Source organism: Scyliorhinus canicula, chromosome 4, assembly GCF_902713615.1.
Source record: "Scyliorhinus canicula chromosome 4, sScyCan1.1, whole genome shotgun sequence".
Taxonomy (NCBI): Eukaryota; Metazoa; Chordata; class Chondrichthyes; order Carcharhiniformes; family Scyliorhinidae; genus Scyliorhinus; species Scyliorhinus canicula.
In genome coordinates this window covers 234428060-234446856 of record NC_052149.1, presented here as the reverse complement: position 1 = coordinate 234446856, position 18797 = coordinate 234428060, and the positions used below count along the sequence as shown (strand labels likewise).

General features: G+C 46.4%; 1 protein-coding gene across 1 annotated transcript in view; it reads right to left on the bottom strand.

Annotated features, from left to right (window-relative positions):
* Positions 1–18797, bottom strand: part of LOC119964285 — a 67633-nt gene that overhangs the window by 13347 nt on the left and 35489 nt on the right. Inside the window, 2 exon segments of the mRNA XM_038793561.1 lie at positions 391–2790; positions 17988–18032. Of these exon segments, the coding sequence (XP_038649489.1) occupies positions 391–2790; positions 17988–18032 (2445 nt within the window).

Below are 18797 nucleotides of genomic sequence, written 5' to 3'. Positions count from 1 at the left end.
GGCCTTCCAAACATTTATGCTGGTATTTCAAATTGCAAACCGTGAAGGGAAACCATCCAAATGGATTCATATCAATGCCCTGAGGTCGATTTTGGAGCCGGCCTGATATCAAACTCAATTGTGTAGCTTGTGGAACAATTCGCCTGCCGGATTCCTTTCCAAGTTACCACATGTCAGTTTCAGGCGTGCGTCGCTAGAGTATCATGGAGCCTTTTATTTCTCACAATTTCTTCGGATGAACAACAATTGACAGTTGCATGACAAGAATGGTCCTTATAACAGATCCTCAAAGGGAAATAGTTTCAGTAATTCAACCGGCAGGGACGGATTTAACAAAGGTGGCCATTAATTTCACCTTGCCTCCATGTTGTCAAATCTTTACATTTTAACATTGGTCCTGCAAAATGGGCGGTGGGTAGGGCTTCAAAAACAGAAAATCACTCTTAGCTGATTCAGGAGACAGACAAACTGAATAATGATGCATTTCAGGGATGCGAACAACTTCTCCAGCCCCAGTATAATTGAACGTTTCCTTCAATGTTTGTCCCGGATTAAAGGTATTATTGGAATCGTTCAGTCCATAGCAACAACTTGGGGAGTTGTAGTTTTCAGGAGAATGTCGATCCTGTTTACACTTGATCCCAAGCAGGAAAATTATGATTACAAGAAATATAAAGGAAGTTGAACCTAAAATGACAATTAGATAAATATTTATATCAGAGACATATTCAGGATTTGTCACGAAGTTACTACTTTCGGAGAAAATTTCAGTAACATTGCCCATGATTGAAAGGTGGATTGTAACCGTGCTGGAGAGACTCGGCTGTCCATTATCCTTCACCAAGATCACAAGGTTCTGGGTGGGAGAATCCTGCTCCAAAATTCCTCGGGCTGTTCTGATTTCTCCAGAGTTAAGCCCCACGATGAACAAACTGGGATCAGTGGCTTCCAGCACCTGATAGAGGAGCCGTGCGTTCTGACCAGAATCAGCATCAGTTGCGATTATCTTGGTGACCAAATACCCCTTGCCCGCTGACTGAGGCACAACCTCCACTCCTGCTGATCCGCTCTTTGCTGAAGGTGAAACAATTACTGGAGCGTTGTCATTTTGATCTAGGATAATCACATTCAATGTTGCGCTGCTGCTCAGAGGGGGAACGCCTGCGTCTCGGGCTTGGACTTGAATCTGGAAGTTTTTCACTCGCTCGTAGTCAAAAGAGCGCAGCGCGTAAATGGTCCCATTCATCGAATTAAGATTGAGGTAATTTGACAATGGAAAATCTTGTATAAGGTTGTCTATGAAAGAGTAAGTGACGTAGGAATTCTGATCCTGGTCAGGATCGAATGCAGTCACTGCGAAAATAGAAGCGCCGGGAGCGTTGTTCTCCATCATATACACAGTGTCAATGGGTCGAGCAAATCTTGGGGCGTTATCGTTTATATCAGACACCGTTATCTGAATGGTTTTATTTGTTGAGAGCGGAGGAGACCCCGAGTCCCTGGCTAAAATAGCTATGTTGTACAGAGGGATGGTTTCACGGTCCAACATGTCACCAGTCACCAATTTGTAATGGCCACTCGAAGTTGTTTCAAGTTTAAAGGGAACGTTCTTAGGGATCTCGCAGTGCACCTCTCCGTTGCTTCCAGAATCTCGATCAATTACATTAATAAGAGCTGTTACAGTCCCGGGAGCAGCATCTTCAGGGACCATGCCAGCAAGGGACTTGAGTAATATCTCAGGGGCGTTGTCGTTGACATCTATTACTTTAATCAGTATTTTAGACTGTCCTGCAATTGCCGGTGAACCATTATCTATAGCCTGAACATCAAATGAATAATTGTCATCTTCTTCAAAATCAATTATACCCTGAACACGAATCTCTCCTGTTCGAGGATCGAAACTAAACAATTCCTGCATTTTCTGTGAAACACGGTGACTGAAAGAATAAGTTACCTCCGCGTTCGAACCTTCGTCTGGATCAGTGGCATGGACTGAAATCACCAAGGTACCTCTGGGAGAGTTTTCTCTCAGGCTGACCTTGTGGACCTTACTATCGAACGCAGGCGCATTGTCGTTGCTGTCCAGCACAGTGATGAGAATCCGAGCCGTCCCAGATCTTGGAGGACTCCCTCCGTCAGTGGCCGTCAGTATCAGCTGAAGGGATGACTGCCGTTCGCGGTCTAACGGTTTCACCAATAACAACTCGACAATTTCAATACCGTCTTCTGCAGTCTCCACCTTTAGACCGAAGTGCTCATTCGGGCTGATATTGTAAACGGTGACTGCATTCGATCCCACGTCTGGGTCGACAGCGCTCTCTAGCGGAAATCGAGAGTCTAGCGCCATGTTTTCGGCCATTTGTAAGAGAATGACATTCTCCGGGAAACTGGGTGAATTATCATTTATATCAAGAATCTCCACTTCACCGCGGTACATCTCCAAAGGCTCTTCCACGAAAATCTCGAAAGAAATAACACAAGCTGGCATCTGCTCACACAACTGTTCCCTATCGATCCTCTCATTCGCAAATAAAATGCCGGTTTCTAAATTCACCTCAAAACATTGCCTTTTATCAGCAGTAGCCAGTCGGAATTTTCGAGCTGACAGCCTCCAAATGTTCAATCCCAAATCTTCGGCGACATTCCCAACAAATGCACCACGCTCCATTTCTTCGCGAATAGAATAATGGATTATTCCGAATACCAGATCTGATACATGAAGAAGGAAAATAATAGCCAACAGTCTGAATTTTAAGGCGTTGGTTATCCACGGGTCAGCCATTGCCTGTTATATTTGGAGACGTGCAAAAATAAACCGGTAATCTATCAAGGTCAAGCGCTGCCCGACTGCATAATCCACAAAATACTTCAATATCAGAATGCCCAGCGAATTGACAGAGCCCTTTTCACAAAATGAACGCACGCAACGATTGTCTTCCTGTTCCTGTTCTGGTTCTGTGCCGGAGGAGGAGCAATAGATCTCTGCTTGCATTTGAGATCTTCATTGGTCCGTAGCGACACAGCTAGTCCCTCCCGATCAATACACCAGTTTTTCTTAAAGCGGCACAGCTATTGACTTGAACGTCTCCAATCACGGATCCTATTAATGGTGTACAATCATAATACGCATACACCAGCATACATTTCCTCCTAGCAGCCTTTCTCTTTAAAGGTTATCAGTACTCCATTCAAATGCAATTAAATTATAATCTGGAATATTTCCATTAATTTCCTTTGCATATCATCTGCCATTAAACAATTTCAGCAGTTGTCAGGGCAGCATCATCGGTATCTTCCACCTATCACCAGGCGATCTTGTTTTGCGAACAGTAAGAAGTCTCCAACACCAGGTTAAAGTCCAACTGGTTTGTTTCGAATCACTGGCTTTCAGAGCACTGCTCCTTCCTCAGGTGAATGAAGAGGTAGGTTCCAGAAACTTATATATAGACAAAGTCAAAGATGCAAGACGATACTTTGAATGCGAGTCTTTGCAGGTAATTAAGTCTACAGGTCCAGACGGAGCAACTGGAGAGAGGGGTAATCATAGATTATTTTGCGAAGGAGAAGCTTCCAGACATTTACCTTTTGCCAAAGGGTCATCTGGCCTTAAAATATTAGCTCTTTTCTCTCCCTAAAGATGCTGCCAGACCTGCTGAAATTATCCTGCAGTTTTTCTTTGGTTTTCTTCCAGACCTATAAAGGTATTGATGCCCTTCTTCTCTCATTCTCTTTGACTCTTTGAGGAGTTGTTCGACTGCTTTCACGAAGTACTTTGAAATGCTGCCAATATCGCCTTTCAGAATGCAGAAACTGAACAATCTTTTGAATCTAACCTTGGTTCTTTTTGAGCACAGCATTTTAAGCTTAGTTAGGAAACAGTATCTGTTGACCAATAAAATTCATATTTTTTTCCAAACAGCTACCGACAAGATTCGTAAAGTTGGTCATTCAATGTTGGTTACTTTGTCTAGCTAGCTAGCTTCCAGCTGCCACAACCATATCAGAATTATAAACAGGGGGGAAATTAGAAAACTGAAACACTACATTTAAAAATAAAATTGAAATCAATGGTGACGGAGATGCACAAAATACATAAAAGGGTACATGAATCATCGCCAATGCTGTGCAAGTCAGTTGTGGAATCATGAATATTTGAAAAATATGTTTTCTTAACCAATCCTAAAACTGCTGAGCTGAGCAACCAGTACATTCTATCTCGGAGTTAGGCTCGCACTTTCTAATTTATTGATCAGAATGCATTTTGTCCTTAGCGAAATATGATTTTCGACGTTGGTGAACGTGTAATTAGCACATATTTTCCACATTTTCCTTCTCGTTATTTTGATTATTGTGTTAACAGGGTGGGTCGGATCCTACAGTTGATTGATACAGAGAAACGTACTGAATGTGTTCTGTGTTTAAGAATTATTGCGGCCGACCATAATTTGTTGATTCTGGATATGTTTATGCCCGATCGCAGCCCATGAGAATTTAACACTATCACTAAGTACCACATAACGAGAATGAGATACGAAAAATGATACCAGAAATGCAATTACAGCGACCAAATCTGTGGTTTTAGATTTTGAATAATAAAAATACTAACCTACATTAAACCGGCACAGAACTGCAAACTAATAAGAATTAATTTTACCGAGAGTCAGCAACCTATTTCTTCCAAAACAGCAGGATCGGTTTGTATTGGATAACTGGACTTTGAAACTGGAAGTGGGATTCCAATGAAATTTCAAGCTTCACTGACCCTGCGGGTAAATTAAGCCGGCTTCACGATCACCATACTGTTACTTCATTAAATCATTTGTGCTCAGAACCTTGACACTATTCACTCTGGTGAAAATGTCTGTCGCCCTCTGTTATTTGGGTGGTTTGCGTAAAATAATCCTCTACTTTTGTAAATGTTGTTTTCTCTCATTCTACCTTTCTCGACGGACTGTCAACTGTCAGCTTTTCTAATTATTTATCAGTTTCACAGTTTGCCTAATGCCAGACTAGGGATCAGGCCACCTGGCATCAATCAGCAAATGTTCTGTACCATTGAACAATGTTCTATTATTGACGACTCAATGGGAGACATCACGTTATGTAACATGAGTGGAATAACATGACCACAAAGCTAATTAGCACCTAAATGTCCAACGAACTGTCAAGTACAAATACAGCTAAGTTGCAAATTCTGAATCGTGTGGTCTGGCCAGTGTATTGAAAAAAAATTCATAATCTCAGGGACTTATCTATTCTGCTTCAGCGCCACTAGCATGATTTTACTGCTCAGTGAATCGCGGGCTAAACAGCAAAAGTTCAAATGTTAAGCTTTGTGCTGACATAAACACTTCAAGAATTTTCTTCTTTTTTAAAGCTTAGTTTCCCGTAGCAGCTTCTCCTATCAGGCGCCGGGATGTGGCGACTAGGGGCTTTCACAGTAACTTCATTTGAAGACTACATGTGAGAGTAAGCGATTTTCATTTGCATTTTCATTCATTCGTTTAGAGGGGGTAAGTCCCTTCTTCGTTTATGGGGTTCAGTCTTCGACCCCGATTTAGGGTCAGGTTAATGTCAGTTCTAAACAATGAGTAATTGTGGGTAGATCTCTGGAACGGGGCAATCACAATGCTGGGGGTTCATTACAGGCCCCGCAACTACCAGCGAGAGAAGAGGTGCAGATAGGTGGAGAGATTTTGGATTGGTGCAAAATAAACAGGGCAGCCAGACCCACAGGCTGCACCACATGCCAACACCCATACCGGCTGCCATGGCTGGGTGCCATTGCTACAGCAACCACTAACTACCCACCCGCTGGGCTGCATGCGTCAGACTGTCTAACACTTTGCATAGTCTGCTTCGGCCCCGCCCCCTCAGGAGAAGGCCGCCCATGCCCTGGCAGGAGGGGCTGAATACTGGAGGGGGAACCGCCGGACATGCGGCCCCTCGCCATGATGGAGCAAAGGGCCCTGGACGTGATCCGCGGCCCAGAGGAAAGGGAGGTCGCTGGGATTGAAGTCGGCAGTGAGTGAAGAAATGGAAGCCTGCTTAGTTGTGGTTCCCCATGGTCAACGTGTCAAACCCACCAAAATGATTGCTGCACGATCCTCACCCCCACACCGCCCTCAACCCCTCACAATCCTCACCCTCATACCACCCTCACGACGACCACGCCCAGTACCCCCCCCCCCCCCGCCCGCAGACTAATTATGCACCTTGTCTTGTATCTTGCAAGACCTTCTGGAGATGGAGCGGATCCACCCAGTGCCCACACTCCCCAGCCAGTCCCACAGCCTGAGCCCCCACATGTCACGAGCAACGACAGCGACACTGGAATGGACGGGTGCCCTTGATACGAGAACCAGGAAATCCAAGAGCTTGTGTCCGGGCATGACAGAGATATCCCTTCACAGCTGTCTCCAGCATCCTCCACCATCCCAATGGCACTCGCCTCGGTCGGGCGCATTAGTGAAGAGGCTCCTGGGACACCCTTTGGTCTGCATCACACCGCCACTCTGGTACATCAGGTGGAGGTCAGAACCCCAAGGTGCAGCCGGTCTGAGAGCAGGCCGACACCAGGCATCAACTGCTGTTCACGCGGGTTTCAGGCTTCTGGAACGAACGGTCACATCGATTTTGGAAATGCTGTTTCAAAGTCAGGGACTACGTGAGCCACAATGGCTGCAGACGCAGGTGGAGGATCCAACCAACTGCAGCAGCAGCAGATGGTGCAAATCACGTATGTCACCCAGGCCAACACGGCAAGCGTGGCGTCCATGGTGGAGGCACTGGGAGCGTGGGTTTTGTTGTGGATCAGCATGTCCAAGATGTGGGGAATTCTGTGCAGGCCCTGGCTGAAGCTCAGGACAGGACTGCCCGCTCACAGGCATCCATGTGCCGGACCACTTGGACACTGCAGCATCACTACTGAGCATGGCCCAGTCACAGCAGGCGATGGCTGGGAATGTCGGGGGAATTGCCCAGGTTCTGACTGACGTGGGGCAGACATAGAGGGAGGTGGCCCAGTCCCACAGAAAGATGGCAGCCACTGTCTAATGTGTCCCAGAACCAGAAGGTGGTGGCACAGTCACAATGTGATGTGGCACACTCCCAGACAGAGATGGTCCACTCCCTGTGCTCCATGGCACCAAGCATTTGGACCATTGTCGGAATGAAAGCGGGCCTCCAGAACTGGCAGAGCCAAGTGGTGGGGGAGCCTCAGGTGCCATATCCACTTCCACCCCTCCCCCTCCGCATCCCAAGGACTAGCGTGGGGGCCACTGGTCAGACCGAGGGAGGAGACACAGTTGGGGGCTGTGCTGGTGGTCTGGTGTGGTGCCGGAACACCGCAACATCCAGACTCCCAGCCTCCTGTCCCTGTTGCATCCTGTGGGCAGCAGATAGAATGGGGTGGCACCACGCCACATAGGACACCCGAGCAACAGCCGAGCCCATCTCGGGGCTAGGTCAGTGTTTTCAAAGTGGTGGTCGGGGCCCGCGGGTGGGTCGTGGGATGATGTGAAATGTGTCGCCAAAAGGTCTGCAAAAATGATCCCGGGGATCGCCTGACTTTGTTTCCCTTTCTCTCCCTGGACGATTTCTGGTTACAGTACCTTGTGTGGCCGCATTAGGCTGAGGTAAAGGCCTGTGCCATGGACTTTCTGCCTCACTGAGTCACTCTTATAGTCACCGCCAGCGATACAGACGCCAGCATTCACTCCCGTTTCTGCAGCAGCTGATTAGCAGGTTAGTCCGCACCTGCACATGCAACCCAAGAGTTTAAAAGAAAAAAATCAATTATCTTTGAATTCATTTTCTGCAGATAGTCCTCCTGTACAGTGTTAGTTTGCAGCAGTGCGTCGCGCTATTTTTTTTTCCAGGCCTGCAGTTCCCACCCAAAACCAAAAGTGTCTGCTGACAAGAATATATTTCCACAAGGACGCCAGACAGTAACTCGTGCTGTAGCAATGCCACATACAGGATTTCACAGATAATTCTTGTGTAGCCTGTGGGGATCTCCCCATCTTTCAATTAGCCCACTGTCACAAAGCTGATTTCAGTTTGTCCCATTGTCAACTCGGCTCTGGGCGACGCATGTGGTTTTGGGAACTGCATCCTTCCAGTCAGTTGGGAAGTACATCTGTTCAAGTGCAGATCATAGGAATCACAGAGTCAATGATCACAAAAAGAGACCAACTTCAGCGTTAACATTCTGAATCGGATGCATGTCTGACACTATTACCATTGTCAATGAATCTTGAATTTCTGTTATCATTACTGGGGCACTTATCTGTGCATAGTTATGCACATTACACGCTTGTTCACGCCATTACAACCGGCCTTGGAGCTCTGTCGCATAGGTGTGAGTGGTGGGCTGGCCAGGAAGGCGGCACCTGGGGGGAATGGGCCGAAATTTCGGGTGCGCGGGCGTCCCCAATGGATACCGCTGGCTAGTCACACACGCCCTCCCCCCCCCCCCCCTCCAGCCAGTGAACCTGGAGGCAATCAGAGCGTCCCATGCACATTGGCCGTGGCGCCACGTCATGCGGCGTCCCGTGTCTGCCTTGGCCCTCTATCCCGCCCATCCTCGCCTTACCTCGCTTCCTCCTCATCCGACGAGTTCTGGCCGTCATCCTCCTCCTCCAACACATCGTCTCTCTCCTGTACGATGTTGTGGACGGCACAGCAGGCCACCGCAATACAGCGAACCTCTCAGCGCCATACTGGAGGGCTCCTCCAGAGCGGTCCAGGCACCTGAACCACATCTTCAGGATGCTGAAGCACCACTCGATCGTGCCCTGGCCGATCCATGGGCGTCATTGTCGTGGGTCTCCACATCGGTTTGTGGGCTCTGAATAGGCATCATCAGTCACGACCCCAGTGAATAACCCTGTTTTCCAGTAGCCATCCTCCAATCCAGGGATGCATCTCAAACATCTCTGGGATCACCAAGTTTGCCAGCATTAACGCATTGTGCACACTGCATGTTTATGAGGCGCCGACGTCCATGATGCACATCTCATGGTCACATATCAACTGCACTTTCACCGGATGGAACCCTACCAGTTTGTGTAAAGCAGCCTGTCATCTGCCAATGCTCATAGGGCAACATGCTCATCAATCACCCTCTGGACCCAGAGCATGTTGGCGATGGCTGCGAACCCCGCTTCCAGGCAACCTGGTGGGCTTCATCTACATTGAAGTGGATATATTGTGCCGACTGGGCATATAGGGCATCCGTGATGGCACCTGTACACCGAGATCTGGGAGATGCTGGACAGGTCCCGACTCCGCCCTGGAAGGACCTTGTGACTTAGGGGTTGAGGGAGATGATCGCCTTCATGGCCATCAGGAGCAGGTGTCCTCGCTCATTCTGCCGCAGTGCCAGGTGCGCCATGATGTGGCGGATAATCTGTACTGTCCGGCTGCTCAGCTGGAGTATTCGACTGCATGCCCGGTCTTGCAGGGCCTCAGTTGACAGGCGCTGCCGGTACATACGGGACCTCATGTGAACCCTCTTGCACATCTGGTTTTCTCTGGCACATCAGGGGCTTGTTTAGCTCACAAGGCTAAATCGCTGGCTTTTAAAGCAGACTAAGCAGGCCAGCAGCACGGTTCGATTCCCGTACCAGCCTCCCCGGACAGGCGCCGGAATGTGGCGACTAGGGGCTTTTCACAGTAACTTCATTGAAGCCTACTCGTGACAATAAGCGATTTTCATTTTTTCATTTTCATCTCCTCCTGCCTCTCGGCCTGTTGGGCAGTTGCCTCTCCAACCTGGGTGGCTGACACTTTTTCCGCTGCTGCACGCTCCGCTGCTGTACACTCCGCTGCTGCAGCTTCCTCTTCCTCGAGCAGCTCCAGCACATGCAGCTGCAGGGCATCGCCCAGGGTTGCAGTGGCTAACAGGAAGGCCATCATTGCTGGTCATATTCTTTTGTGTGGGGGGGGGGTGAAAGGCCGAAATGTTAGCACTATGTGTACCCCGCCCCCCCGGCCCAACCTGGGCCCAATGGGCTACGTGGTGGCCGTGATATGCACTGCAGTCTCTGCCTCTACATGGCCCCTCCCTCCCCATTCCCGCACCCATGATTCCATTGTTGCCTGGTACCATAGGAGTTTCAGGCCCTGGCACCATTCCCTGCTGCCCGGAATGTTATTGGCCTGCGCTGCCCATGCCAGTATTGGGCTCTATGACCCCTGTCCGGCACCCCCGTAGTAGCTGCTGTGGGCGTTGCCCTTGAGTGGGCAATGTGATGCCCCGCCAGCAGGTGGCGGCCGGGAGCTGGTATGACAGAGGGTGGGGTGAAGTGTGGGGGCAGGGGTGGCGGGGTGGTGGCATGAATACGTCCATTGTCACTCTGCGGAACGGGCTGCTGAGGTAGATGGTATTGGGGCACATAGAAAGATGGCAACCTTCCAGGCTGCGGCAATATACAGTCGGAGCTTGGGCACCATCTCAGCCCCATGGGGGGGGGGGTCAAGCCGGCAACACAGCCCATTCCCCCATCACCCCGCTCCCTGCAGTCCTGGAAGCCCACTGCCTCCAACCCCAGCGTGGCCAATGTCCGGCCCGGGAGCCCACAGTCTCGCCTGACGTCCCGTACATCCTCTCTCTTTCTCATCAGCCAGGATGCCGGTTTTACGATATTTAAAAGCAGAAGTGAACTACGCCATCAGGAATTTGGCCCCACCGGAGGCGGAGAATCGCGGAGGTCCAGGAGAATAGCTGGTCAGGCCCGTTGATGCGCGCACCTGACACTGGGAGTATTTCAGATATTACCACCTGAGAGGTCCTGTTCTTTTCGTCTCCTGCTTAGCTGCCTGAATTCTTGATGCAAAACCTCATTCCTCTTTCTACCTGTGTCATTGATACCAACATGTACCATGAGTTGTGCCTTATCATCCTCTTGCTTCATCGGTTCAGTGACATCCCAGACTCTGGCACCAGTGTCCATTTTCAAAATTTCAAATTCTCTCTCGTTTTCTTCTGATTCCATCATTGCCACTTTCTCTCTCTTTCCTTCTGCCATTGCCACTCTCTCTTTTTTCTCTTTCTTCTACCATTGACACCTTCTCTCTAACTTTTCCTTTTAGTTACAATGCACACTGTCGAATTTTTTTATATTGTTAAAAGTATTTCATTTTAAATGACTTGCAGCTAATTCTAAGAGCTCAGACTGTGTCTCTAGCAAATGTAAATGCCGAGCTACGCTTGAATTATCTCCACGTTCTTCACCCCTTAAGTTAATATCAACTGCAGTTTAACCACCAAATCCAAAAGCTATGTATTAACCACTCTTTCTAAACCAAGGAGGAAACTCTTAGCCATGGTGAGGGCTATTTTACCTGTCACTCGCTGTTTAAACTGACAAGAGAATCAGCACCTGAAACAAAACACCAGGCCCTCAAACTCGCTGTCTTTAAGTTCAATGATTCCAAGCCAAACTAGGAATTATACATTTTATCCTGAACGAGCCCAAATTTTGTTAGGATATCAGACCGGGTGCTGAAGAAGAACCCCCAAAATTATTTTTACGATGTAAAACTGTAGGAAAGGGATTCTTCACACCAGGAATTATAACTCTGACCAATCGGTATCTTTTATGTTAAAACAAGCTTTAAGTAAAACACAGAATTAACCATATTAACGACAAATAAATTGTTTTGCAATTATTCGTTAAACAGTTCTTAAACACAAGGAAAAACTTAAACTTACTACCTATACCTGCTACTAACACCAATAAGCAACCCAAGACGGTTCAAACGCCATTGACAAATAGAGTTAAGAAATCAGGTTTACTTGCTCAGCTGTGTCGAGACTTTTTAAGAGAGTTTCTTTCATGACCAGATCCAGTAGAGTTCTGATCAACCGAGCAGCATTCGGTAAATCTGCTGTTCAACTTAAAAATCCCTTAACAAAATGTAAAACTACAGACAGACCTGTGTCCTTCCATTAAGTACGTCATCTGTATCCCAACAGGTTCTATTACTTTGTTATCCAGGACTACCCAGCACTCCCTAATAAAGTATCTACACTTCAGGGAATCTCCAGCAATCAAACCACGATTCCATTAGCATTTTATCTGTAAGCACGGACGTGGTTGGAATCAATCATGGCATCGTTTTTTACAACTCTCTGATTAGAGCTTTAGCAGGCATACTGGCTGTATACATTTTAAACCAGGGTCATTTCATAATATTACTGCAACAAATGTAAAATATGGAATATAGTAATTTGTATATTCATCACAAAATCAAAAATGGTTGCACTGTGAAATGAAGTGACTTCCATTAAACATGGAAAGTTCAACTGCACTAATTTAATGCACAAGGCACAAAAATTAAATAGTTGTTTTTTATTGCAGAATATGACCTTGAATTTAGAGAACAGAGTGGGTCATTTTGATTGCAAGGGAGTTAGATAGTTCTATACGAATGTTTTTTCAACCCTGACGTCTTACATCATCGCCTTAAGGTAATCTATTCCTTGCTCCTTGTCCAGTTTGAGTTTGATGCTACAACCAAGTCATGTGTCTGAGAATGCAGCATAAAACCATATTGGGTCAACATATTTAGAGTGTGTCCAAATTAAACTAAAACTATTTTTTTTTGTTGATTCACAGGATGTGGGCATCGTTGGCTGGGCTAGTATTTGTTTCCCTTCCCTAATTTTTCTTGAATAAGTGGCTTGCTAGGTCATTTCAGAGTCAACCACATTGCTAGAGATCTGGAGTCACGTGTAGGCCAGACCACGTAAGGATCGGAAATTTCTTTCCCTAAAGGACATTATTGAATCGGATGGGTGTTTACAACAATTAACAATGGTTTCATTTGCATCATTACACTTTTAACTATATTTATATTTATTGAATTCAAATTTCATCATCTCGCATTGTGGGATTCAAACCCTGGTCCCGAGAGTGTTACCCTGGATCTCTAGATTACAAATCCTGTGACAATTCCACCACCTCCATTAAATGTCAATTTCCCTACACTGCGGCCTGATAATCTACATCCCAGAGTGCTTAATGAAGTGATGCAAGAAATAGTGGTTGTATTTGCGGATACATTCCAAGACTTTATGGACTTTTGAACAGTTCATATGGAATGGAGATTTGCTCATGTAATGTCACTATTTAAAAGGGAGGTAGATAGAAAATTGGGAGTTAAACGCAGTCAACCTGAAGTCAGGAATGACAACAGTGCTAGAGTCCATTGTAAGAAACTAAGCAGCAGAGCTCTTCAGCAGGATTGGGCAGACTCAGCCTGGATTTCCGAATGGGCTATCATGCCTGACAAATCTACTGGAATTTTTCAAGTTGTAACTACTAGAGATGAAGACGGTAGCCAGTGGATGTTCTTTATATGGACTTTCGGAAGGCTTTCAATAGGGTTCCAGAAAAGAGATTGATGAGTAAAACCGAAGCATCAGGGATTGGGGCTAATGTATTGAGATGGTTAGGAAATTGGTTGGCAGACTGGAAACAGACATTAGGAAGGCAATGGTCTTTCCACGTGGCAGGCAGTGACCAATGGGGTAACACATGGCTCAGTGCTCGTACCTCAGATATTGAGAATATATATTAATGATTTAGATGAGGGAACTAAATGTAATATCTCCATATTTGCAAATTGCACAAAGCTGAGTGGGAGCGTGAGCTATGAGGAGGACGCAGAGATGCTTCAGTGTGATTTGGACAAGTTGAGTGAGTAGACAAATCCATGGCAGATGCAGTATAATGTGAAGAAATGTGAGAAACAAAAACGGGAAGACAGAATATTATCTCAACGGCTATAGATTGGGAGATTGGAATGTGCAATCAGGTCTCAGTGTATTTGTATACCTGCCACTGAAATTAAGCATCCAAATGCAGTAGGCTTCAAGAAAGTATGTTGACCATCGTGATTTGAGATATTTAAAATTGATTTTCTGGGATGGGACGTGAGCATTGCTGGTTGGACCAGAATTTATCATCCGTTACTAACTGCCATCCATTTCAGAGGGCATTTGAGAGTGAACCACACTGCTGTGTGTTGTGGATCTGGAGTTACAGACAGGCTAGACCAGGGGTGGGCAAACTTTTGCGTGCAAGGGCCGCATTCAGAAATTCACAATTCACAAAGGGCCGCATAGTATATTAAGTAAAATAATTACTTCACCCGGTTATGATTCTGGGCGCCTCATATAGAACATAGAACAGTACAGCACAGAACAGGCCTTTCGGCCCTCGACGTTGTGCCAAGCAATGATCACCCTACTCAAGTCAACGTATCCACCCTATACCAGTAAGTAACCCAACAGCCCCCCCACCCATTAACCTTTAAAAAAAAATTTAAAAAAAAAAAAAAAATTTTTTTTAAAAAAAATTTTTTTTTTTTTTTTTTTTTAATGACTTGGTGGGCCGCAGAAATACCTTTGGCGGGCCGCATGCGGCCCGCGGGCCGTAGTTTGCCCACCCCTGGGCTAGACCTATGGTAGATTTTCTTACTTATACAGCACTAATGAACCGAATGAGACTATGACTGTCAGCTGGTTTCATGGTCATCAGTAGACTTTATTTAATTTCTGAGTTTTATTTGAATTCAAATTTCACCATCTGCTAATCCATTGTAGGATTTCAACCCGGGTCCCCAGAACTTGCCCTAGGTTTCAGAATGGCTAGTCCAGTGATACTGCCACAACAGCACGGCCTCTCCAGTGGACAGGAGCCAGGATGTCTAGTTGAAATTATACAGCACCGTGATCAGCCCACACCTGGAATGTTGTGCGCAGTTCTGGCCTCCATATCTGAGGAAGGAGGTTCTTGCGATGGAAGAAGTTCAGTGAAGGTTTACAGACTGATCCATGGAATAGCAGGACCGACATATGAGGAGAAATTGATCCAATTAGGATTATATTCGCTGGAGTTTGGAGGATGTTGGGTGGGGGGCGTAGCCACCTATACATTTCTAAAAGGACTACAGGGTAGATTTAGGGAGTATGGTCCAGATTGCAGGGGAGTCCAGAACCAAGGGTTACTGTCTAAGGATACAGGTAAACCATTTAGGACTGAGATGAAGTGAAATATCTTCACATAAAGGGAGCAGAAAGCAGTTGAGGAATTTCATAGAATTTACAGTGCTGAAGGAGGCCATTCGGCCCATCGAGTCTGCACCGGCCCTTACAAAGAGCACCGCACTCACGCCCACATATATACCCTAACACTGTACCCCAGTAACCCCCCACTTAAACTTTTTAGACACCAAGGGCAATTTAGCACGGCCAATCCACCTAACCCGCACATCTATGGACTGTGGGAGGAAAGCGGAGCACCCGGAGGAAACCCAAGCAGACACGGGGAGAACAAGCAGACTCTGCGCAGACAGTGGCCCAAGCCGCGAATCGAACCTGGGACCTTGGAGCTGTGAAGCAACTGTGCTAACCCCAATGCTACTATGCTGTTTACAAGAAGGAGATAGAGATAGCTCTTGTGTCTAAAGAGATTAAATGATTTGGGGGAAAGCAGAAACAGGTCACTGATTTGAATAGTCAGTCATCTTTCATATCGGATGACAAAGCAGACTCGAAAAACCAAATGCCTACTTCTCCTCCTAATTTCTATATTTCTATGAGAGCAACTCACCAGCGGATATTTGCTTCCGACCTTCTCTTGAACGTTCAGCATTTATGCGATTCACTCAATAGATTGTCCAGTCAATGTTCATTTCTAGGTTGTCCATGCTGGGGAATTGACCACTGGTGATCCCGTTGACAGCCAAGGGGAGGAGGTGAGATTCTTTCTTTGTTAGGAGATGGCAATTACCTGACACTTGTGTGGTATGAATGTTACTTTCTAATTATCGACACATGAATGTATCTTTCAATTCCTTGTTGCAAGCGAGCATGGACTTTTTCTTTCAGGAGTTACTCCTTCGACAGCACCTTGGAAATCCTTAACCTCTACCGCCTCGAAGGACAAGGAAAGCGGGTATATGGGATCATGACCCAACTGCATGTCTTCCTCCAAGCCATACACCATGCTGACTTGGATTTTTTTTGCCGGTCTCTCTTTGTTTTTTTTAGAGTACACAATTATGTTTTTTTCCAATTAAGGGCCAATTTTAGCGTGGCCAATCCACCGACCCTGCACATCGTTTGGGTTGTGGGGGCGAAACCCAGTTCTTTCATTGTTGCTGGTTCAAAACCTTGCATTCCCTTCCAGACAATACATTGGGTGTACCTGCAGCACACGACTGCAGCAGTCCAAGAAGGTGGCTCACTATAACATTCTCAATACCAATTACTGATGGGAAATACATACTAGCCTCGCCAGGGACGATCCCATCCTGTGATAGAATAAATTTAAAAATAAGACGTAATGTGAGTGCGGCAGCAGCGGTGTTTCGTAATTCAGCTCTGGTGATCTTTCAATCCTTTCTTTTAGCCATGTGCGCATAGTTCTGTTTCTTTTTAGGTCTGCATATTTAGTGCAATGTGCCAAGAGTTGTTGATCAGTGTTTCAGCTTTATTGAGTCGAGTAAAAGACGTTCGTTCTCGTCGACATGTGGAGCTGAAAAAAACTAGGTTTGTGACTCAGGATTCTCGATTTGCACGGCGGGCGGCTCAAATAATAATCTTTATTGTCACAAGTAGGCTTCCATTAGCACTGAAATGAAGCTACTGTGAAACTCCCCAGTCGCCACAACTCAGCGCCTGTATGGTTACGCAGAGGGAGAATCCAATGTCCAAATTACCTAATAGCACGTCTTTCAGGACGTGTGGGAGGAAACCGGAGCACTCGGAGGAAACCCACGCAGACACAAGGAGAATGTGCAGACTTCACAGAGACAGTGACCCAGGCCGGAATCGAACCTGGGACTCGATGGTGGGCCTTTAATACATTCTTTTAAGCCAGGGGGTGGCCATTCAACATATAGTATGTTGATCATTGTAGGGTGATCATTGCTCGGCACAACATCGAGGGCTGAAGGGCCTGTTCTGTGCTGTACTGTTCTATGTTCTATGTTCTATAGTACTATGAGGTCCTGCTCCAGTTGGCGACCGAGATGGGTAGGGCTTCCTCAGGCGGACGGCCGGCCGGCCTGTTGATTTCTGGGTGGTCGAATCCTTTCCTTGTTTCAATGGTCTCGCTAGTGGGGGGTTCCTGCCGTTTTGGGGAGGGGGTGCTCTAATGGCCCTCCGATCATTGTGTGGTTTTCTCCCTTCTCTCCAACTTGGACCGGGGCATTTTCCTCTTGATTCTTGGGTCTTAACCCTAAGATTGCCTTTTGCCCTATTGGGGACGGTGTTGGTGGTTCGATTATTTTGTCCCTTGTCCTGGGGCTTGGAAATGGGGTTGTGTGTGTGTGTGTGTGTGTGTGGGGGGGGGGGGGTCAATTCTTCCCTCTTAGCTTTTGTTCTCGCCCTCTCTTTACTTTCTCTGTCTGAGACCATGTGTTGTTAATGTGTGTCTGGTTATGCCCGGTCCGGTCATTGAATTTGTCTTTTGACATCCCGAATTTGAGAATGGCTGACTGTTCTGGTCTGGATGTGCAAAAGAGTTCAAATTGCTCTGTAAGAAGTAGCCGAACTCCCCTTAATGTGGAGATGCCGGTGTTGGACTAGGGTGAGCACAGTAAGAAGTCTTTGAACACCAGGTTAAATTCCAACAGGTTTGTTGGAATCCTTGTTTCCTCAGGTGAAGGAAGGAACAGTGCTCCGAAAGCTGATGTTTGAAACAAACCTGTTGGACTTTAAGCTGGTGTTCTAAGACTTCTAATTGTGAATTCACCTTAGTACTAGGGTTCTAGGCTATTGTTTTGTTCTTCTGTCATTCTGTTTCTAAGCTGTGGGTATGATGTATAGTGTGAAATTGTATCGAGTTCGGATGCAGGCGGGCCATTTATCCATGAGGCATATTTGGGTGTGGGGGGGGGGGATTTCTCCCTGATTCATCCAGTCTTGTTGTTCCTTCTGCTGTAGTAACTGTTGTTTTGGGCTGTACCTGTTGCACATTGACACGTGTAGCTGTCTTTTTGCTGATGTTTATCTTGTGTGAAATTGAGCAAAAATTGATAACTCCAATGAACAGACGTTAAGCAAATTCAACTAAAATCTGTACATTCATCAGCAAGAATCCTCCTTCCTAGCCTAACGATGGAGACTCATGGAGAGGTCGTGTGTGCTGGGATACGCCCAATGAAGAACATAGGAGGTTGAGAAATGGGTGCGGGAGGAAGCCATTCAGGCCCTAGTTCCTGTGCGCTACAATTCAATAATATCACTGCTGGTCGGATTGTGGAAATAACTCAACATTCCTGCCTCCCTGTCATAAATCTTGACTCCCTCGCAGATCAAACATCTGTGTAACTCTGTCTAAATGGTGAAGCCTCCACTGCTCTCTCGTGCAGATAATTAACAATATTTACGACTGTCTGAGAGAAGAAATTCCTCCTCCCCTACATCCTAGGCGGCAGACCCCAGATTCTGAAAGGTGTCCCCCAACTGTAGATTTCCCCATGAGTGGAAGCATCCTCTGATCATCTACTCTGCCAAGCCGCCTAATAACCTTAAATTGTTCAATCAATTTATTTCCCATTCCTCTGAACTTCAATAAATATAACCCAAATCTGATCAACCTGCCCTCACAAGGCAATCCGTTTATCACTGGATTCAGCTGAGTGAAACTTTTCTGAAGTGTTTTCAATGTAGGTATATCCCTCCTTAAGTATGGAGTCAAATTTGTGCACACTACTCGAGGTATGGTCTCACCACTGTCCTGTACTGTGTAACAAGACTTCCCTGCTTTATACTC